General features: G+C 44.4%; 2 protein-coding genes across 2 annotated transcripts; both read left to right on the top strand.

The window, feature by feature from the left end:
* The first annotated feature begins 634 nt into the window (after positions 1-634).
* On the top strand, positions 635-6,440 carry LOC115167209 (inactive serine/threonine-protein kinase VRK3-like). Its single transcript, XM_029721387.1, has 15 exons — positions 635-916; positions 1,407-1,633; positions 1,708-1,851; positions 1,995-2,132; positions 2,263-2,403; positions 2,684-2,739; positions 2,846-2,912; positions 3,900-3,984; positions 4,526-4,628; positions 4,736-4,828; positions 4,913-5,045; positions 5,151-5,271; positions 5,391-5,449; positions 5,550-5,686; positions 5,989-6,440. Exons 2-15 carry the CDS (start codon positions 1,408-1,410, stop codon positions 6,010-6,012), a joined length of 1,527 nt encoding a protein of 508 aa, XP_029577247.1. The 5' UTR covers positions 635-916; position 1,407; the 3' UTR covers positions 6,013-6,440.
* Positions 6,441-10,057: 3,617 nt separating this feature from the next.
* LOC115167615 (rho family-interacting cell polarization regulator 1-like) lies at positions 10,058-21,735 on the top strand. Its single transcript, XM_029722204.1, has 17 exons — positions 10,058-10,075; positions 11,410-11,433; positions 11,779-11,900; positions 12,153-12,231; positions 12,412-12,435; positions 12,565-12,618; positions 12,837-12,986; positions 13,290-13,353; positions 13,507-13,550; positions 13,650-13,775; positions 14,063-14,211; positions 16,127-16,235; positions 17,814-18,509; positions 18,591-18,781; positions 19,110-19,212; positions 19,309-19,450; positions 21,049-21,735. The coding sequence occupies exons 1-17, from the start codon at positions 10,058-10,060 to the stop codon at positions 21,117-21,119; spliced, it is 2,166 nt and encodes a 721-aa protein (XP_029578064.1). The 3' UTR covers positions 21,120-21,735.
* The last annotated feature ends 216 nt before the right edge of the window (positions 21,736-21,951 follow it).

Genomic DNA, 21,951 nt, shown 5'->3' on the forward strand with positions numbered 1-21,951 from the left:
ATGTGCAAGTAGCGATACTGGGGTGCAAAAAGAGATACTGGGGTGCAAGAGGATAAGTAACAATATGGGATGAGGTAGTTGTGTGTGCTGTGTACAGGTACAGTGATCGGTAAGCTGCTTTGACAGCTGATGATAGATGATATAGCTGTGATATAAAGGTTTAATTTATGGATCCACACTCCCAATTTTCGGCTAGATTTTCCTCTAGGTTCAGAGTAGGTGGTGGTGTCAATTGTTCCATGTTTTGTAATGTTGAGCTTTCCTTTGTATTACTTTTTAACTACTGACAACATGTAATATATTAGCACACTGAGGCAGGTAAAAGAACAACGTTCATCTGGGGCTGCAGGTAGCCAAGCGCGTTGGGCTAGTAACTGAAAGGTTGCAGGATCGAATCCCTTAGCTGACAAGGTCAAAATCTGTCGTTCTGCCCCCCGAACAAGGCGGTTAACCCACTGTTCCCCGGTAGGCCGTCATTGTAAATAAGAATTTGTTCTTAACTGACTTGCCTAGTTACATTTAAAAATAAATAAAAATCTGATTTCATTGGTCAAGTGCAAGTACAGACGATCACACGTAGTAATTCCTAATAGCGCCACCCTCAGGCACTCCAGGTAAATACATGTACATGCATGACCGTTTCTGGAAGCAAACGTAACGAAACGAGGAGGGACCTTCATGAATTTGTCTACTAGAAACTCGTTTTAGTTGCAAAACGCAACTGTTTTGCTAATGATTACACGCCTGCTTCCGGTCACCACCACTTTGACATTTTCTTTTGTCTACTGGCTCACACAGTAACTTCTTTTTTTCTTATCTCTCTCTGGATCTCCAGCTCTGCAGTGTGCTAGAAATAAGAAACCCGTGGATGTATCTTTATTGACAAATTTAGGTCCCCGAGATTGCAAAGAGCAAGGTACCAGAGCAGAACAAGCTGAAGCTAGACCAATTTATTTCGCTAGCTAGCGATAAGAGACAGATGGCAGCTGTCTAAACTTGTTTTGCTAATAACACCGTTGAGATAGCTAGCGTGAGCATTTAGCTAGGTTTAGCGTGAGTTTTTGGCTAGGTTTTCTATGTATATTTGTATGGTAAAGAATGTCACCTTGTGTTTTTCGGCAAGATCAGACCAAATAAAGTCAAAGAGGAAAGGTGTATATTATCTAGATATAGCTAGAACATCTAATTAGACATCGTTCTGTAATGTTAGTTAACTAACTTAGCTATCAACGTTGTGATCATAGCTTTGAGAGTTAAGACAAAATGTAGACAAAATGTTATTAGCTACATTGTGAGCTTTTGAACATTTTAAGGACAGTCATCAATCATGGTCAAAACCCTTTGTAGCTAAAGTTTCTGGCTCAGCGTGATCTTGTCTGTCTGTAAAACTCATTTTGTGTTTCCAGGATGCTCTTCCACTTCTGCCCCCAGTGTGGCACCAAACTACAGCCTGGATTCCGGTTCTGCCCCTCCTGTGGGGACAAGCTGCAGTGTGTTGTGGACCCCTCTGGACCTGTGGAGGCAGCTTCCTCTGGAGTATCTCTGCTTCATGTCACTGATGGTGTAACCATGACCACTAATGCAAGCAGTCCTACTCCAAGCACAGGACAACTGACTGGCTGGGACACAGAAGGTAATGGGCTGGGAGGGGGGTTCTTTTTCTGGAGATGAAAAGATGCACTTGTCACATCTCTCATTTGTTTACAGGTCTCGTCTGTGCCACCCCCAGTCCTGTGTCGACCCGACCCCCGCTGCGTAGGACCCGTAACTCAGTCCCCGTGGCCCGGAACGATGAAACTCCTAGTAGTATAGCCAGTCCTCCTGTCACTGCCTCCCCAAAACGTACTACAGGTAAGGGGACGGGGGCAGTATGATTATCATCAGTGATAATGAAGGAAAGGTAATGATCGTAGCCATTGACCGTCTTTGGAAATGTAATTGTCACATTGATGCTTTTTTTAATTATGGAAAACGTGTGTCCTCCCTATCGGCAGATCAAAGCCACAAATCTGTGATGTCTCCACGGAAACGACGTCCTGTCACCCCAAAAGCGGAACAGATAAAAAAGGAACCGTCTGTGGAGCTGGCCTCCTCACCTGACTCTTCACCTCTCCCCAGGTCCCCCTCCATAGGTGAGTCTAAACTACAGCCACTTACAACTAACAAAACACATGACTCCCAACAGCCTGTCCTCATGGTTTGTGTCCTTTTTTTCCTCCCTCGTATGTGTGCGTGTATATGCATGTTCCTCTGTGTGTGTAGTCAAGGGGAAGGCGAAGAAGGCCAAGCGGGCATGTGCTGTGGAGCCACTGCAGGAAGGGGAGGAGCTTTGTGACACAACTGGCAGGAAATGGAGGCTGGTGAAACTGTTGAGTCAGAGCGATGCAGAGATGTTCTATGGAGGTGAGAGGTCACACTGCACTCTTCAGTTCTGGTCCAGGGTACCCTCAAGGTGTACAGGCTCTTGTTCCAGGCTAGCACCAACAAATCTTGATGATTAGTTGACTATTCACTGATTCAGGTGTGTTAGTACTGGGCTGGAACAAACATCTGCAACACACTGTGGGACCCCGAGGACCAGGATTGAAGAATAGTTTCACACAGGATGGAGTGTCAAACATGGATCAGGGTGATTTAATCAGACACTTATTTTTTCTTCTTCTCGTCTTCAATCTCTCCCCAGTCCAGCAGAATGTGCCAGGTGCCAATTCCAGTGACTGCAAGCACATCCTCAAACTAGTGAGTGTAACTGCACAGACTGTGTTCTCTAATATAGAATGATTATGTTGGCTACAGTTTTGCTTTGCATGTTATGTGGTGAATACTGATGTCTGTTCTCCTGCAGGGGGCTAAGGACGGGAAGATGTTTAATGAGCTGAACTTCCTGCAGAGAGCTGCCAAGCCCTCATCCGGTGAGTGTCAACATCTGCCTTCGTATACCTGGCCAGCCCTCAGCTTGACTTCAGCTCTATACGGACCCCCGACTGCATTACCCATCCTCTTACCATAGCTATCTACGCATTTAAGTATGTCTGGCCGTACAGTAACACATTTGACAGAAGCTCTAAAGAATACAAAGCCAAGATTGTTACAAGATCCTTTCATAAGCAGGTCACAGAGAGGGCTTGCAGATCACTGATGTTTACCTCATAGGCAGTGGTGGAAAAAGTACTCAATTGTCATACTTGAGTAAAAGTAAAAATACCTTAATTGAAAATGACTCAAGTGAAAGCCTAAAAGTATTTGGTTTTAAATATACTTAAGTATCAAAAGTAAATGTATTTGCTAAAATATACTTAACTATCAAAAATTAAAGTTTGAATAATTTCTAATTCCTTTCATTAAGCAAACCAGACGGGATCATTTATTATTTACGGATTACCAGGGGCACGCTCCAACACTCAGACGTCATTTACAAACGAAGCATGTGTTTAGTGAATCCGCCAGATCAGAGGCAGTAGGGATGACCAGGGATGTTCACCTAATAAGTGTGTGAATTAGACCATTTTCCTCTCCTGCTAAGCATTCAAATTGTAATAAGTGCTTTTGGATGTGAAAGAGAATGTATGGAGTAAAAAGTTCATCATTTTCTTTAGGAATGTAGTGAAAGTAGTCAAAAATATGAATAGTAAAGTGCAGATACCCCAAAAAACGACTTAAGGTGTACTTTCAAGTATTTTTACTTAAGTACTTTTACACCAATGCCCGTATGGCGCTACTTGGGCAACTCAGATGGGTACCTATAGGTGGCCATGTAAGTTGTGTAAGCTGAGGTAGAGTAGAAGGAATTGTTTGGTTTGTGCATGACTGACTAGACTACTGGTGGTGGAAGCCCATTGTAGAGGCTCTGTTAGTTACTAATGAGCCTTTCTAACTGCTGTGATGCTGTCTCCCCCTAGTGGACAAGTGGATAAAGCACGCCAAGATGGACTTCCTTGGAATTCCTACCTGTGTAGGATTTGGTCTCCATGCAGACTCTTACAGGTGTGTGTGTGCGTACACTGAGATGTGTGTTTGCTGCCTGCTTGAACATATGGGGGATATGTGTGTTTTTGCTTTTGTATGTGTGTTTTGAATGTGTAATCATAGACTGTTCTCTCTGCTACTGCACGGCAAGCGGTACCAGAGCGCCAAGTCGAGGTCCAAAAGACTTCTTAACAGCTTCTACCACCAAGCCATAAGACTCCTGAACAGCTAATCAAAGAGCTACCCAGACCCCTCTTTTACGCTGCTGTTACTCTGTTTATAATCTATGCATAGTCACGTTAACTCTACCTACATGTACAAATTACCTCGACTAACCGGTACCCCCGCACATTGACTCTGTACCTGTACCCCCTGTATATAGCCTCGCTTATTTTACTGCTGCTGTTGAATTATTTGTTATTTTTATTTTCTATTTTTTACTTAACACCTTAAAGTATTGTTGGTTAAGGGCTTGTAAGTAAGCATTTCACTGTAAGGTCTACAATAAGTCTATTTGGTGCATGTGACAAATAAGATTTGATTTGTATTTTTGTTTCAGGTTTTTGATTTTCTCCAGCATGGGCCAAACTCTTCAGTCTTTCATGGATGAGGGGGAGGGGCTCCTGTCTGAGAAAGCGGTCCTTCAGCTGGCCTGCAGAGTAGTGAGTGCTCTCTCAGGCTCATATAGAGGCCCTGATATGATTTCAAAATAGGATTCCCTATCTGATGTGCTTCCTGTTTGACTCTGCCTTTCTCCCTCCTTTCCCAGTTGGATGTGTTGGAGTTCATCCATGAAAATGAGTATGTTCACGCAGACATCCATGCTGAAAACATCTACATCAGCCCAGCACAACAAACACAGGTTAGAGTGTGTTTGTATAGTTGTGTGTTTGTGTAGCTGCCAGAACCCTCTACTGTGCTCTTACTCCTGTATGCATGTGTGTAGGTATACCTTGCAGGGTACTGCCATGCTTTCCGGTACTGTCCTGGTGGCCGGCATGTGGAGTACCGTGAGGGCAGCCGAACACCACATGAAGGAGCCATAGATTTTATAAGCCTGGAGTCTCACAAGGGAGCAGGTGAGTCATCCTACAGCCAATCATTTGCAGTCCTTCAGATACTGTGGAGGAGGTACAAGTTGCCTCTAACCAACCATAAGTGTTTGTGTGTGATCGTACCTCTAGGTCCGTCTCGGCGTAGTGACCTGCAGGCTTTGGGCTACTGCATGCTGCGCTGGTACACAGGGGCACTGCCCTGGACCTCCCTCACACACACACCAGCCCGCGTTGCTACTGAGAAGGAGAGGTGAGAGCTGAGGTCCTCACTATGGCAACAAAGCCATTATGATAATGTTATTCTGTATTTATGAAATAGTAAAGCCTTGAGTGAGTTGCCAAACCTGACCCTTCACTGTAATGGTCCAGGTACATGGAGGACGTTCCAGGTCTCCTGAGTCACTGCTTCGGACAGAAGAAAGTCTTGAGTAAGTCGTGTTTTCTTGTGATTCGTTTTTGTATACAGCGTAATATGTTTTTGTGTGTGCGTGGGTGGGATGTAATGCATCTGTGTGTATTATGTATCAGGTGCTCTGCAGGTGTACCTGTCTCAGGTGATGGCTCTGCAGTACTCTGACCAGCCGGACTACAGGGCTCTGAGGGCAGACCTCAGTGCAGCTCTGCAGAAGCTGGGAGGGTCACTGGAGCAACCCCTTGACCTGCAGGTCAGAATACCCCCCCACACACAACCTCCACTTTATCCCCAAGCTCCAGTTGAGAAAACAGTCAGATGACCACAGAAACCTGGAACCTCCCCCCACAACCACCACTTAACAAGTGGGGTCCAACATCTTTTAGTTGACATTACTCATTACTTTCTCTTAACCCCCCCAGCAGGTTTGACCAGAAACCTGTCCCTTCCAACTGGTTAGACCACTCACCCTTACACCACTACCTCTTCAGGTTATCTACTGAACTAATTTACACCTCTACACCAGTCTGAATGTTTATCTGTATCTCTCTTCAGATGAAAGCGATCGGAGGAAGATGATACTTCGGGATGAAAATTCACTAATGGGATTTTTAGCCAACTGTTTTTAAAATGCTGACTTCATGACTATGTGGTGTGAGTCCTGCTGTGGTTTTATTATGTTGGAGTGCACTCAAGGAGGAGCGTGTGAAGGTGCATTTCATTAAGTTCACTGGAGGTGCAGTGCACACACACACATGGTTATGCCAGGTTAGTGAGCACTGCTGTACTGTGTTATTGTCAGCAGTGGTTGGCGCTGTGGCAGTGAGTGGGTAGTTAATGTTTAGCATATGAAATAATACATTTTATAACAAGGAACCTTTGGTCAGGGTGGTAATGATTGTAAGTACAAAAATGTGCACTGTTCCAGTTAGGTGTTGAAGATGTTCATTTTACTTTTTGTATTGTTTTGATAATACTAATAAAGATATTTTATTAATTCAACTGTTTATCTGTATCTGCTCATTTCTTTGGGGTTTCTGGTGTTGATTGTGAAACACTGTTCTTGTGTACCCCTGAGTGCTCAGGGTCAGTACACTGATCTGAATGACTAGATATCATGGCCCAATTCCAAACCAGTTCCCTGCTCTTGTTGACCTCCTTCATCTGTCAGGAGTTGTTGCTCACATCACAAACATCATGGTGGAAGACTGTGTATGGAGGCTAGATGGAGCTATACAACACAGAATAGCCAACATGCTCTTGTCACATCTAGACTTGTGCGTCTCTTACGACCCCTCTGTATAACAGAGGGTCCCTTCCTGAGGGAACAGTTTCTAGGTCAGGACACTTCCACGGTGGGGAATCCCTGTGAGGCTGCTGGCTATGAGAAAAAAGTTAGGCTGCAGATTTATTATAAGACGGAGAGAACCTTTAAGTCCCATGAAAGGGGGGAGCAGAGCAATTCATTTTTCAAAGTTCTGTGGTTATCTTACTCCTTTTGTAGCCCTCTGCATATATTCCACCCTCCTCCCATAGCAGTTCTTCTGAGAAAATAAACATTTAGGGATGACATCTAAAATGTTAGGTGTTCCATAAAGATGTTAGGCTACCTCTTCAGCCTCTGTGCTGTTATAGGTTCATTGTTTACATGCCTTTTATTTTCCTGCATAAGTAAACCTCTGATTATACCTCTACTGCCATTCATTCCAATTAGACTGGTTTGGATTTCTCCCTGACCAATATAGCTGCGATGTTCACACCTTTCTGGAACTTTGAGGGTTTATGACATAGCCCTTCTAGTAATTTAATAGGATCTCTGTGTGAACCACTATACTGGTGTAAGAAAAAAATGTGAAACAGTTCTATATTTAGCACCACGTAAGCGGCCACATACTGTGTTGTCATGGAAACGGCACAAACTTCGACGTCCTAGTTTATGCTGTGGAAGAGTATATTAATCAGACCTGTTGAATAATTCAGTATAGGAAGAACTATACCCACGCTCAGAGAGACTGGCTGACCTCTCAACCCCTCTCTGCACAAAACGCTTACATAACTCAGGTGCTCGCTGTACTTGAGAAGGAAAATAGGTAGTGCCTTAATGCGCAGAGACACATTAAGGCTATAGCCTACTCCACACATGGCCCATACAACCTTGTATTAAACGTTGTGTTTCTGTGTGTGTGAGAGGGAAGGAAAGAAATATATGTGCTAGAAGCTGTTTCTATTGGCCCCAAGTGCAGATGGGTATGTGCGACGCTTGATGGCTCCAGAACACTGCAAGCAAATCCTGAAACGTCGTCGATGTTTATGAAAAACCTATTTTCACCTCCCCTTCCTATTCCCGAGATATAACGGGATTCTTGTAGTCAGAAACAGACGCGCTTTTTCCGTTTACCCCGAACGCCACACCCCTTACTAGGGGGGTTAGCCCCGTGGCGTCGCCAGGAGAAGAGGGGGAGGGGAGGAGGAGATGAGAGAGAGTGACAGTGACAAAGTGAAAAATTTGTTGGGAGTCGGAGTAAGGATAGCAGGACAGCGCCCATGCTGAAATAGGATAGGCCTACCTTTTTATTCTCGCATCGAAACATCGGACTCGTGCTCCGGTCGGAATAGCGGCGAATGAAACATCGGATCCTATGGACATGTACGTAACAACAGCAATTTGTAAGAATAATTTCCCTCTTCTTTTCTAATCGGGGGGTTGCATTCATTGTGTAATTTACAGTTTACAGTGTTATTTACGGCTTTCTCAAACTCTTCCGCTATGTGGCAAAGTGACAGATTGCGCATAAGAAGATGTTCCGGTAGGCTACTAAACGTTTTTAACTAGGCTTGGTTTTGTTCAAACTGAAAGAGCCAAGTCATTTTCTTCTTTTCTTTTTCATTCTACCGGATTGGGCGTTACGGGGTGAACGGAGATTTGGTGTTGGGGAGAAGATGTCACGCTGTGGTTATCACCCATATCGTGACCGACAATACATCCTACTTTTCTTTTTTGGTGACCCAGAGGCGAAAACATCCACAACCACTGGCTCTAGAGTCCAGGATCTCGAGTTTACCGGGTGGCAAACTTTGAGGCCATGTTCCAACTCAGTGGAGCATCCTAAACGCTGCGCAAGTGCGCTGTTTTGGAGTTGTTCGCGATGGCCTATGTGGTCCATTTATGTCTTTGACGATAATCCTGTAATCTCTGATCTCTTTTTTTTCACACCGCTGGGTGTCTGTCAATGGGTTTCTCTGCATCTATCCACATGGTCCTTCCTTTATAATCTGTGTTAAATAGTTTATTCATGCAGGGGACCAGTCCCCATCACCCCTACCCTGAATGTAACTCACTGCTTGTGCAGTGGAGGATAGTTTGAATGAATTTTTGACAGAGTTCCACATGCACAACAGTGCAAGGCCACTGTCTCACAATGATGACCTCATGGTTTCATTGAATTAATGAATCTCTGGGGTGGCAGGTAGCCTAGTGGTTAGAGCGTTGGACTAGTAACCGGAAGGTTGCATGATCGAATCCCCCGAGCTGACAACGTAAAAATCTGTCGTTTTGCCCCTGAACATGGCACTGTTCCTAGGCCGTCATTGAAAATAAGAATTTGGTCTTAACTGACTTGCCTAATTAAATAAAGGTAAAAAAAAATGAATCTCTTCACTGACTACATTATTACTGTAATTCTAACCCTTTTTAGGGAGATCGTTCACAAGAAGGCTAACAGTGTCTTGTAAATCTTACAAAGTTACAGTGGAGTAAGTCTTGCAATAGGCTACAGTAGGACGGTCAAGAAATATTGGATGGTTTGCATAAAGTCCATAGAGTATGGCTTCGTGTGTTTGTGTGTGAGAGAGTGGCCTGCTGCTCATGCGCTGGCCTGCTGTGTGTGGGAACAGCTCTATGGAAACTCAGCCTCGTGGGGTAATTCTTACAATCTGTCCTTTGTGTGCGAGTCGCCTGTGGAGAGGATTAATAATAGCTAATGATCCCATCAACTGCTCACTAACACTGGTGAAGAAATGGGTACACACACAGAAAAACATAAACATCACAAATATAGATCTACTGCAGTCTACACCTGGATCAAGAGGTGGCACTGGCAGGAATTGAGTTTCGGCATGTGTGTGTTTGGAGGTTCATGTCTGAGATGAGAGGTGTATGTGGGGGGCTGCTGTGTTTTGTGTATGTGTGTATGTGTGTATGTGTGTTTGTGTATGTGTGTTTGTGTATGTCTATGTTAGTGTATGTGTTGGCTGGTAAAAAAAAAAAATCCATAAAATGTAATAAAGACAGCCTTCATTTATCAGATTTGTTACCCAAACCACACCTCTATCCAAAACTAAACCTGACCTTGACTAACCCAAGCTAATCCTCTCAGCGGCTGGCTTGGATTAAGGATTAAACTGGACGCTTGGAATTCATCATGGTCTAAGGATTTCACAATCTTAGACCAGAAATCACTTGGACAGTTCCATAATGATGGTAGAGGTTGCATGTGTACATTATATTATTGTACATTAAATAGGCTTCAAATTAAGATTATTTTAGTTTATCTGTCCATCCGTCCTTCTCTCCCTCTCTCTCTGCCAGCCACTTACTCTCTCACAGAAACAGCCAACCATAAAGATGCAGGGTGGAGTAAGGGTAACTAACACTGTTTGGGATAGCAATTGGTAGTAAGTGGTTTGAGTGTTCTGTGTAAAAGGTAGGCTACTGCTGAGTCGTCATGTCAGTTTCTTCTACAGGCGTGTGGAGTTTTAGCCTCGCCTCTGCTCATTTACTGAACCCTTGTGTTAATGTAGGTTTGGCCTTCGCTAGTAAGATCAAGTTTAGCCTTTAATCCTTTTGTGTTACTGTCTTATCATAGCTAAGACACCTACCCTGTGGGGGGGCTGTAATGCTTATTACGCTCTGTTCTTATCATAGCTAAGACACCTACCCTGTGGGGGGGGGCTGTAATGCTTATTACGCTCTGTTCTTATCATAGCTAAGACACCTACTCTGTGGGGGGGGGCTGTAATGCTTATTACGCTCTGTTCTTAACATAGCTAAGACACCTACCCTGTGGGGGGGCTGTAATGCTTATTACACTCTGTTCTTATCATAGCTAAGACACCTACCCTGTGGGGGGGGGGGCTGTAATGCTTATTACGCTCTGTTCTTGGAGAGGCTCTGTTCATGGTGACTGTACATGTGGCTGGTGTCTTGCTTGTTTAGACTGTTATTGTACTCTCTTTTCCAGAGTACTTCAACCAGAACATTTTGTAGTGTGTGGGTAATGCGTATGACACGGTGGACACACATGCAATCTAACAAATGCCTTGAATATATGAGCAGGAGGAAGAGTGGCAGTTTTACACTCTTTCACACACTCCTACTCATATGTGTACACTTGCACACACAGATGGTTTTATATTCCTGGCCCAAGCTCCTCTGTAGAATTTCCTGTGTAGAGTCAGCCATCAGACTTCCTGTATTCAGGATTGGATGCAGAGGGGGAGGAAGTGGGGGGGAACCGGGGTAATGGGGAACAGGGAAGGAAAGGAGAACGAGAGAGGAAGCAAAAGCACAGAGTGTTTGCTGGATTCAGTGTTGGTTGTTGTGGTTGTTGAGCTATGTACAATGCAGCCACATAGCATTGGACACAACACAGCAGACAAGCTCTGAGGGAAGGAGGGGAAGTAAGTGAGTGTGAGCTGGGCTGTGGTCTGTTAAATGGCTCTCCTTCCCCATACGCATTTTGTCTTCTACAATATCACTTATCTAGTCCTTTCTCATCAAAGGTCATGAAGGAAAGGATATTAGGAAAGGATGCATTTGAAAATAAGCCATGGAGTGGGATGGAGTGTGGTAGAGAGTAAGGGGAGGAAGAGAGCGTGTGTGTCCGACCTGTAATGTCTTCCCTGTTACTTTACAGGATGTGTCCTAGGATCTGTGGAAGCCACCCCGCCGTGCTAAGCCCTCCCAGCATGCAGTAGGGGCGGTCCACCTTAACTCCACAGGTAAGAGAGACACACTCAATCACACGCACACCCACACACAGACAGACTCTCCAGACCTGAATGATGTAACACACTGACTGCTGGTGCGCAGACAAAAGCAAGTCCACCCTGCAGTGTCTTTGAACTGTGACCTTATCTTCCTCATTGAGCCAAATCTACTCATTGGCAGTAGTGTGTCTGTGTGTGTCTGGTTGCCTGTGTGTGTACTAGCCACTTATCACCCCCTGTGGAGTATGAAGCCACTACGAGCAAACACCATTGCATGTGTATGTGTTATTGTCTCTCTCTTAATCTTCAGTACTCCACTATGTCTATTACAAAGTATATTTCTCTCTCTGTGTTTAGTTCACGACATCGACCTCTAAAGGAGCCAGGATGTTTACAGGTTCTACCAAGAACCCAACCCCTAAAATACCTCAGCCTGAGAGGCTGGATGAGGTGTACTCCGCACTGAGGAGAGGCCTACAGTGAGTACACACACACACACACACACACACACACACACACACACACACACACACACACACACACACACACACACACACACACACACACACACACACACACACACACACACACACACACACACACACACACACACACACACACACACACAAACAAACACAACTGGCCTGGCTGTTGTAGCAGACAGGTCTACAGCGATACAGGAAATTATTCAAAGTGAAGCAGGAAATGACATCACAATGCTTTGTTCTCAGGTCATTCCTGCAGGTCCACCAGCTGGAGCTGGGCAGCCTGGGGCAGCAGATCAGAGAGAGCAAGAGAAATGGCCGTCTGGTGAGAACACACACCACCTATCACACCAGTCTGACCAGTACTAACCCATCATCACCACACTGGCCAATGCCGCTTGCACCATCCCACTTAGTGGACATTTCATTTCTCAAGACATTCTGTTAGAGTAATACTGTATGCAATGTGATGTTAACTGTTATATACCTCCTTTCCTCTCTGCAGGGGTCTCTGTATGAGTTGGATAAGGTGGGTTTCAATCACACCAGGGGAGATGACTGTATTAATTCACAACTCTATTAATAAACGAGTGAATATGTACATTTTGGTGTGATTTAATTACCGAATAACTTGTCTTTGATCTTTGTGCTTTATCAGCAAGTGAAGGCTATAGAGAGATTTATGCGTCGCTTGGAGTTCCACCTCAGCAAGGTATGACTTTGAGTGTGTGTGTGCATCTGCAGTGCAGTAAGATACCTGTTAGCCATACATTTGTTATAGTGTTGTCATAATGTTGTAACTACAGAGTAAACTCTGTTTTGTTAAAGGGTAACCATCTCTAATACTTTTTGGTAGCAGATTAAGGAGCTTTACAGGTCTGTATCACCATAGTGTTTCTGCACAGCTGTAATGTTGCTGTAACGTTCCAGGTAGAGGAGCTGTACGATGCTTACTGTATGCAGCGGCGGCTGCGGGATGGGGCCAGCAAGATGGTGGCAGCCTTTAACTCTGCCACAGGGAGCAAGGAGGCACGGGAGAGCCTGAATGAAGCCAACAGGGGCTACAGGGAGTACACTGAGGTAAGGGACAGGAGTTTATGGGTACACTGGGGAGACGTGTTAGAGAACAAGGCTATTCGCTCTTTCATAGAGCCTTTTAACGTTTAAAATAGCCATTTACAGAATGGAAAGTAAGGTAAAGTAAGTCTTGAAATAAGTAACTTATCAGAAATAAGAGTTTGACCGCAATGTCATGTTGCTCTGACAACAAACATCACAGATTATTATTGATATGAATGACTCATTCTCTCTCTCTCTCTCGCCTCTCTTTCTCTCGCCTCTCTCTCTCGCCTCTTTCTCCTTCATCTCTCTCTCTCTCTGCAGCACATGTGTTCGCTGGAGAGTGAACTGGAGAACCAGATGGGAGAGTTTCACATCAAGATGAAAGGTGAGTCATTCCCCCCCCTTCTCCCACCAATTTGTTCTGGCCCTCACTCCCATCTGTTCTTACCACCCCCTCGCTCTCTTTCTCTCTCTCATTCTAGTGTTCTCCCTGTGTGCATATGTTATGTGCTGTAACTGTATGTCTCTTGTATTGCAGGTCTGATTGGCTATGCACGGTTGTGTGCAGGAGACCAATATGAGGTGAGAATAACTAATTGACACACACTCACCTACACCGACACATGCACACATGCAGTATGCGCACACACATGAGGCACTGATGGTACCCTTGACCCCCAGGTCCTGATGCGTTACGGGCGTCAGCGCTGGCGGATGAAAGGTCGTGTGGAGGTCAGCAGTAAACAGGTGTGGGACAGTGAGGACAATGTCTTCCTGCCTCTCATCACAGAGCTCCTGTCAATCAAGGTGAGAAAGCCCTTTAGATGGAGCATGATAGTGTTTATTATCAAATCAGTATTTACTGTAATTAACTCTGGATAAACGTGTTTGTGTTTATAATAACATGTATAATAACATATAGATATTATAAACATGTTTACAATAATGATATGTTATTACTGTATTGCCATGTTATTATCACATTATTGTACACAAACAGCAAAAATACCCAGAACTTAACAATAGTCCTAAAAAACATCACTTATCGCCACCATTCAACTGACTGTGGTTGTTTGTCCGTTGTGGTTGCCAAGGTGACTGAGCTGAAGAGCTTGGCCAATCACGTGGTGGTTGGCAGCGTGTCCTGTGAGACACTAGACCTGTTCTGTCCACTGCCTCAGACGGTTGCTGTGGATATCAACGACTTGGGGACAGTAAAACTGAACCTAGAGGTCAACTGGAGGTCAGTCTCACCTCAATCATCCCTCTTTACCACTTCATCCCCCTGTCTCACCTCCCTCCCCTGTCTCACCTCCCTCCGCCTCAACCCCTGTTCCACCTTCATCTATCTCCCCATTCTATTGGTGATAGCCAAACCAGGCCATTTGTGAGAGAAAGAGAACTGTTTGTGTCAAGACTGACTCAGTTTGTCAGTAGTAATAACACACGATACAGATGTTTCTATAATATATAACTCTAATGTAAATACAGTTGAAGTCGGAAGTTTACATACACTTAGGTTGGAGTCATTAAAACTCGTTTTTCAACCACTCCATAAATTTCTTGTTAACAAACTATAGTTTTGGCAAGTCGGTTAGGACATCTACTTTGTGTATGACACAAGTAATTTTTCAGTGGGTGAGAAGTTTACATACACTAAGTTGACTGTGCCTTTAAACAGCTTGGAAAATTCCAGAAAATTATGTCATGGCTTTAGAAGCTTCTGATAGGCCAATTGACATAATTTAAGTCAATTGGAGGTGTACCTGTGGATGTATTTCAAGGCCTACCTTCAAACGCAGTGCCTCTTTGCTTGACATCATGGGGAAATCAAAAGAAATCAGCCACGACCTCAGAAAAAACATTGTAAACCTCCACAAGTCTGTTTTATCCTTGGGAGCAATTTCCAAACGCCTGAAGGTAACATGTTCATCTGTACAAACAATAGTACGCAAGTATAAACACCATGGGACCACGGGTTCTGTCTCCTAGAGATGAACGTACTTTGGTGCGAAAAGTGCAAATCAATCCCAGAACAACAACAAAGGACCTTGTGAAGATGCTGGAGGAAACAGGTACGAAAGTATCTATATCCACAGTAAAACGAGTCCTATAACGACATAACCTGAAAGGCCGCTCAGCAAGGAAGAAGCCACTGCTCCAAAACCGCAATAAAAAAGCCAGACTACGGTTTGCAACTGCACATGGGGACAAAGATCGTACTTTTTGGAGAAATGTCCTCTGGTCTGATGAAACAAAAATAGAACTGTTTGGTCATAATGACCATCGTTATGTTTGGAGGAAAAAGGGGGGAGGCTTGCAAGCCGTAGAACACCATCCCAACCATGAAGCACGGGGGTGGCAGCATCATGTTGTGGGGGTGGTTTGCTGCTGGAGGGACTGGTGCACTTCACAAAATTGATGGCATCATGAAGCAGGAAAATTATGTGGATATATTGAAGCAACATCTCAAGACATCATTCAGGAAGTTAAAGCTTGGTCGCAAATGGGTCTTCCAAATAGACAATGACCCCAAACATACTTCCAAAGTTGTGGCAAAATGGCTTAAGGACAACAAAGTCACGGTATTGGAGTGGCCATCACAAAACCCCGACCTCAATCCTATAGAAAAGTTGTGGGCAGAACTGAAAAAGCGTGTGCAAGCAAGGAGGCCAACAAACCTGACTCAGTTACACCAGCTCTGTCAGGAGGAATGGGCCAAAATTCACCCAACTTATTGTGGGAAGCTTGTGGAAGGCTACCCGAAACGTTTGACCCAAGTGAAACAATTTAAAGGCAATGCTACCAAATACTAATTGAGTGTATGTAAACTTCTGACCCACTGGGAATGTGATGAAAGAAATAAAAGCTGAAATAAATCATTCTCTCTACTATTGTTCTGACATTTCATATTCTTAAAATAAATGGTGATCCTAACTGACCTAAGAAAGGGAATTTTTACTAGGATTAAATGTCAGGAATTGTGAAAACTTTTTACATTTACATTTACATTTAAGTCATTTAGCAGACGCTCTTATCCAGAGCGACTTATAAATTTATTTGGCTAAGGTGTATGTAAACTTCCGACTTCAAATGTATCTTGCCCTCTTTCACGTTCTCTCTCGCTCTCTCACACACTATCCTTCTCTCTCTCTCAGTCCGTTTGATAAAGATGACCAGACCTCGTCCTCCAGTACGGTTTCCAAGCGCTTTTTGTCCAATCAGAGCCCTCCAGACACACCTTCCATGCGCGAGCAGGTGTTTTATGTGAGTCACACCTTGTCCTCCCTGCCTCTCTCCCCAGCTTTAACCTATGCTTAAGTCAGCAATTCATGATTGTCTGGAAAACCTAAATATTGTATTGTTTTATTGTTGTTATTATAACCATTGATTACTACTTGCTATTATTAGTTGAATTTTGTTCTGTTTCAGCTGCTCCCTGGCTGCTGTGTTTGTAGAGGCAGCAGTGGCGTGTGTGTGATTGTAGTAGAGGAGTGTGTGAGTGTATCAGTGAGCTGTGTAGGAGAGGACTGTGTGAGCGTACAAGAGTGGGTTGTGGAGCGTGTGAGTGTATTGGTGAGCTATGCAAATGTAGGAGAGAAGTGACTGAGGATAGGAGTGAGTTGTGTGAAGAGTGGAGATCTGGTTGTAGAGTGAATGAGGGTACCAGTGATATGTGTGAGACCAGAAGTGAGTATGAATGTAGCTGTGGTCCGATTAGCTGTTTAATAGTGGTTGAGTAGTAGTCCAATTTCTCCCTCCTCTTCCTCGGCGCGCCGAAGAGCATTTCTCCTTGGAGCAGGGCCAGACTGGGCCAACACTGGTCAACGTTGGAGGTGTTCCGTTCCACTTTCGCGGACAGGCTCTCTCCACCCAGCCGAATACACTCACAGTTGGTGTGTGGCTGCATACAGTTGAAGAAGTGTGGTTGTCTGTAGTTGAAATGTGGTGGTCTGGTTAGTGTGTGGTGGTTTGTAGACAAGTCATGATTTTCAGTGTTCTGTACTTGGTAAATGTGGACTAGCCAGTGAGTGAGTCTTGGTTCATGTAGTTTGATCATTGCAATTTTCTGAAATGCAGTGCCGTCTAGGGAATTTGATTATTTTGTCCTTCAGATATTTTGAAAATCATGTTTGTATTTAAAGCATATGTTCAGTGCGCATTTCTGGTGTAATTGTTCTGTCATTAATGATGTTTTAGCCAAGTTAATTGTGTGACAGGAGGCCTCCCGAGTGGTGCAGTGGTCTAAGGCACTGCATTGCAGTGCTAGCTGTGCCACTAGAGATTCTGCGACCGGGAGGCCCATGGGGCGGCACACAATTGGCCCAGCGTCGTCCGGGTTAGGGAGGGTTTGACCGGCAGGGATATCCTTGTCTCATTGTGCACTAGCAACTCCTGTGGCGGACCGAGCACAGTGCACGCTGACACGGTCGCCAGGTGTACGGTGTTTCCTCCGACACATTGGTGCGGCTGGCTTCCGGGTTGGATGGGCATTGTGTCAAGAAGCAGTGTGGCTTGGTTGGGTTGTGTTTCGGAGGACGCATGGCTCTCGACCTTTGCCTCTCCCAAGTCCGTACGGGAGTTGCAGCGACGAGACAAGACTGTAACTACTACCAATTGGATACCATGAAATTGGGGAGAAAAAAGGGGTGGAAAATACAAAACAAAAAATTGTATGACAGCAACACCAGGTCATCAAAATAGGAATTTAAATTCTCCTTTCCAGATGGAAATAAATATATTTTTTTTCTCCATGTTTTGTCAGATGGACTTGCCTATTATTGATGACATCTTTCTCTCTTCCTCTGCCCCCACCCATTCCCTCTCTCATTTATTGCTGTGTAGTCTCTATTGAGGAGACCAGGGGAGCTGGAGAATGGTACAGTCTGGTCAAACTCCTCTGAATCATCAGACGACTCTTCCAGCCCAGCCATGGGGCACACACACATGATGATGGCCACTCACAGCCTGCAGACCACACCCACTATCCAGATCTCCTTCAACCCCCGCCAATCAAGTGTCTCTACCCCATCCCTCCTGTCCAATCAGGAGGAAGGGGAGCCAGACGCCACCAAGGGATTTGGCAAAACAGACTCTGTGAAGTGTACACTGCTGAATGGCCATTTTAAGTGTTCTCGATCTCTCAGCCATATCAGTGAGAGAGCCATAGACTGTGTTTCGACTAACAGGTTGTCTGACCAATCAGTTGAGTCCTCTGAAATACCAGAACCCCTACCCCGCTTAGACCTTGAAGTCTCCTGTGTGGCTTCTCACTGCTCTAACCAGGACATGCATGAAGCCTTGGACTTGCCTGAATCTGGGGGCCCAGAATCATGTGTTTCAACCCCAGTGGATCAAGGTGATGCTCCTCCGGCCTCAACACTGCAGGCCGAGAAGCCTAGGGCTGGAGTTGAGCCTCTTCCCACAGACCGTGTACTGGGAGAGGGACTGAGGGAGTGTTCCTCCACGGAACACAATCACAGACTCCAATCTATCCAGCCACAAGTGCTAACACTACCAGAAGAGACAGTGACTGTGAGTGTATGTGACAGTAGACATGTAATTGTGTGTGGGTAGACATGTAATTGTGTGATGTGTGTACTAAGTCTCTTTCCTCCATAGGGTCGATCTCACAGTCGGTCCTTCAGCTTCACTCAGGAAGTTGAGACTGCCCTGGAGAGCTTTGATTTTCTCAACTGCTCTGACCTTGACGATGAAGAAGAGGAGGAGAAAGAACAAGAAGACGAGGAAGAAGATGAACAGAAGAGGGATGAGAAGGAGAAGGAAGACGAGACAAGGGACTCTGCTGAGAGGTCAGCATTCCCTTCTATTATGTATCAGACTCTAACTGAACTCATCCTGCCATCTAGTGTTTGGAAAGCGGAATGGTATGTGAATTTAGTTGAGTCTGGATGGTGGATTTAGTTTGTATAATACTGGGTGAAGTTGCATAGTGCTGTTTTCTAATGCTCTACTCTCACGCTACTTTGAATGTGCCCAAATCCTTCATATCCATTTCATAAGACAGAACTGTTTGCTCAATATTTTGTATTACACAGAGTGAGTCTGTGTGTGAGTGTGTATGTCAGACTAAGTGTGTCAGATTGTGGTCTGTAATATTCTCCTTTTTGCTTTCCTCAGCAGTGATGAGTGTGAGGACGATGTTATAGAAATCATTGTCGAGGCCCCTGAAGGCTTCCGGAATGAGGACTGTCCTCCTCTAGATGCAGACTGCAGCTCTGAGGTAATGATAATGATCATGGGTTTATGCCTGTATAAATAGTGCCTTAGGTTTCAGTGTTCTGAACTGTAGAGAACTTTGCATGTAACATTTACATAGGAGGAGGAGAGTAGCGAGCAGCTGCAGGCCTCCAGTGAGACAAAGGAAGAGCAAGAGGAAGAAAAAGAGAAGGAGAAAGTGGAAGACAAGAAGGAGGAGGAGCAGGTTACAGAGATGGACATCCCTGCCACACAGGAGCATGGTGAGGGGGAGGGTCAACACAGGGGAATCTGCTGACTTGAGAGTGATTTGAAGTGTGAGTGGTGTTGATCGAGATGTGTGTGTAATTTGTATATGCAGTGCATTTGGAAAGTATTCAGACTTATTTTGTTTGATGTGCAAATTAATAAAAAAATATAAAAACTGAAATATCATATTTACATAAGTATTCAGACCCATTACTCAGTACTTTGTTGAAGCACCTTTGGCAGCGATTACAGCCTTGAGTCTTCTTAGGTATGACGCTACAAGTTAAATAAAGGTTGCCTAGTTAAATAAAGGTTAAATAAAAATATAACAAGCTTGGCACACCTGTATTTGGTGAGTTTCTCCCATTCTTCTCTGCAAATCCTCTCAAGCTCTGTCAGGTTAGATGGGGAGTGTCGCTGTAGAGCTATTTTCAGGTCTCTCCAGAGATGTTTGATCAAGTTTAAGTCTGGGTTCTGGCTTGGCCACTCAAGGACATTCAGAGACTTGTCCAGAAGCCACTCCTGCATTGCCTTAGCTGTGTGCATAGGGTTATTGTCCTGTTGGAAGGTGAACCTTCGCTCAGTCTGATGTCCTGAGCACTCTGGAGCAGGTTTTCATCAAGGTTTTCATCAAGCTTTGCTCCGTTCATTTTTCCCTCGATCCTGACTAGTCTCCCAGGTGCTGCTGCTGAAAAACATCCCCACAGCATGATGCTGCCACCACCATGCTTCACCGTAGGGATAGTGCCAGGTTTCCTCCTGACTTGACGCTTGGCATTCAGGTCAAAGAGTCTAATCTTGGTTTCATCAGACCAGAGAATCTTGTTTCCCATGTCTGAGAGTCCTTTAGGTGCCTTTTGGCAAACTCCAAGCGGGCTGTCGGCAAACTCCAAGCGGGCTGTCATGTGCCTTTCACTGTAGAGTGGCTTCCGTCTGGCCACTCTACCATAAAGGCCTGATTGGTGGAGTGCTGTGGAGATGGTTGTCCTTCTAGAAGGTTCTCCCATCTCCACAGAGGAACTCTGGAGCTCTGTCAGAGTAACGATCGGTTCTTGGTCACCTCCCAGACCAAGGCCCTTCCCCCCGATTGCTCAGTTTGGCCAGGCAGCCAGCTCTAGGAAGAGTCTTGGTGGTTCCACTGCGTTCTTGGGGACTTTCAATGCTGCAGAGAATTCTTGGCTTGGTTTTTGCTGTGATATGCACTGTCAACTGTGGGACCTTATATAGACCGGTGTGTTCCTTTCCAAATCATGTCCAGTCAATTGAATTTACCACAGGTGGACTCCAATCAAGTTGTAGAAACATCAAGGATGATCAAAGGTCAATGGAAACAGGTCTCAAAGCAAAGGTTCTGAATACTTATGTAAATAAGTTATTTTGGTTTTTTATTTTTTATAAATTAGCTAAAAATTATTAACCTGTTTTCGCTTCGTCATTCTGAGGTGTTGTGTGTAGATTGATGAGTGAAAAAAATATTGGATACATTTTAGGATAAGACTGTAACGTAACAAAATGTGGAAAAAGTCAAGGGGTCTGAAAACTTTCTGAATGCACTGTATTGATTGTGGAGGTGTCATTGATGGAGAGTAAGTTGTATTTATGCTTCATGCAGGTGATGAGGCATCCTGCGTTGAGGAACCCCGCTCCTCAACCCACAGCAGTATAGCCACCACTGTCCTTTAACATAATGGAAATGCCACTTCTTCAGACCATTATCAGATGCCATCCTAATCCCACCACTCTCTACTCTATTAAGAGATCCTTACCATTTCACCACTAACAGATCAAAGAGCTCCGCTCCTCTTCTCGATCAGACAATCAATTTCTGCCATGGAGTTCTTCTAGATCAGACAAGCGATTTCTGCCATGGAGGTGGAGATTGTGCAAATGAACAGAAATATATTTGCCTTCCTCACTCCACTCGTGATTGAAAACATGAATGACTATTGTTGTCCACTCATCCAAAGGCCACATGTACACACACAGTCACCTTACAGTGAAGAGACATTTTTAGCCTAATGGAGCCTCTTCAATCAGAAAGTGCCTCAAGTTACAGAAAGAGGGATTGTCAGTTAACGAATACATGAAGAAAATGATATTTTATTACGAACCAGAAAATAATATGAATGAGTATAAAGAAGAGTTTTGATACATTGTTTATTTTCAGGATGACTTACAGATTGTGCACTATAAAAGATAGTAAATAATTGTGTTTCATATAAATAAATAATGTTGAGTAAATATGTTGCCTGCTTTCAAATGTTTAAACTTTATTATAAAAAATCTGTTGGTAAACCTACTACATTGGATGGTGTTTCTATGAGAGTACTTTCGGTGTGCTTTAAAATCAGTATTTGAGAATGACAACAATGAAACAAAACCCCTCAAATGTTCTGTGCTGGCATCCACTACCCGAAAGCAGCACTTTTACATCCATGACTTCCAGACTAACGACTTTCTAAACGGTACTGCCCTCTCCTGGGTCATGATGGAGAGGAGGCCAAACATATTCCCA

This window comes from Salmo trutta, chromosome 29 (assembly GCF_901001165.1).
Source record: "Salmo trutta chromosome 29, fSalTru1.1, whole genome shotgun sequence".
Taxonomy (NCBI): Eukaryota; Metazoa; Chordata; class Actinopteri; order Salmoniformes; family Salmonidae; genus Salmo; species Salmo trutta.

Excerpts from the sequence above, each read along its gene's own strand:
- LOC115167209 (XM_029721387.1), top strand. The coding sequence starts at position 1,408 with ATGCTCTTCCACTTCTGCCCCCAGTGTGGCACCAAACTACAGCCTGGA. Across the intron at positions 3,985-4,525 it reads CTCCATGCAGACTCTTACAG|GTTTTTGATTTTCTCCAGCA; the intron begins GTGTGTGTGTGC and ends TTTTTGTTTCAG. Across the intron at positions 5,687-5,988 it reads AGCAACCCCTTGACCTGCAG|ATGAAAGCGATCGGAGGAAG; the intron begins GTCAGAATACCC and ends ATCTCTCTTCAG.
- LOC115167615 (XM_029722204.1), top strand. Across the intron at positions 12,987-13,289 it reads GCTACAGGGAGTACACTGAG|CACATGTGTTCGCTGGAGAG; the intron begins GTAAGGGACAGG and ends CTCTCTCTGCAG. Across the intron at positions 18,782-19,109 it reads ACAAGGGACTCTGCTGAGAG|CAGTGATGAGTGTGAGGACG; the intron begins GTCAGCATTCCC and ends TGCTTTCCTCAG.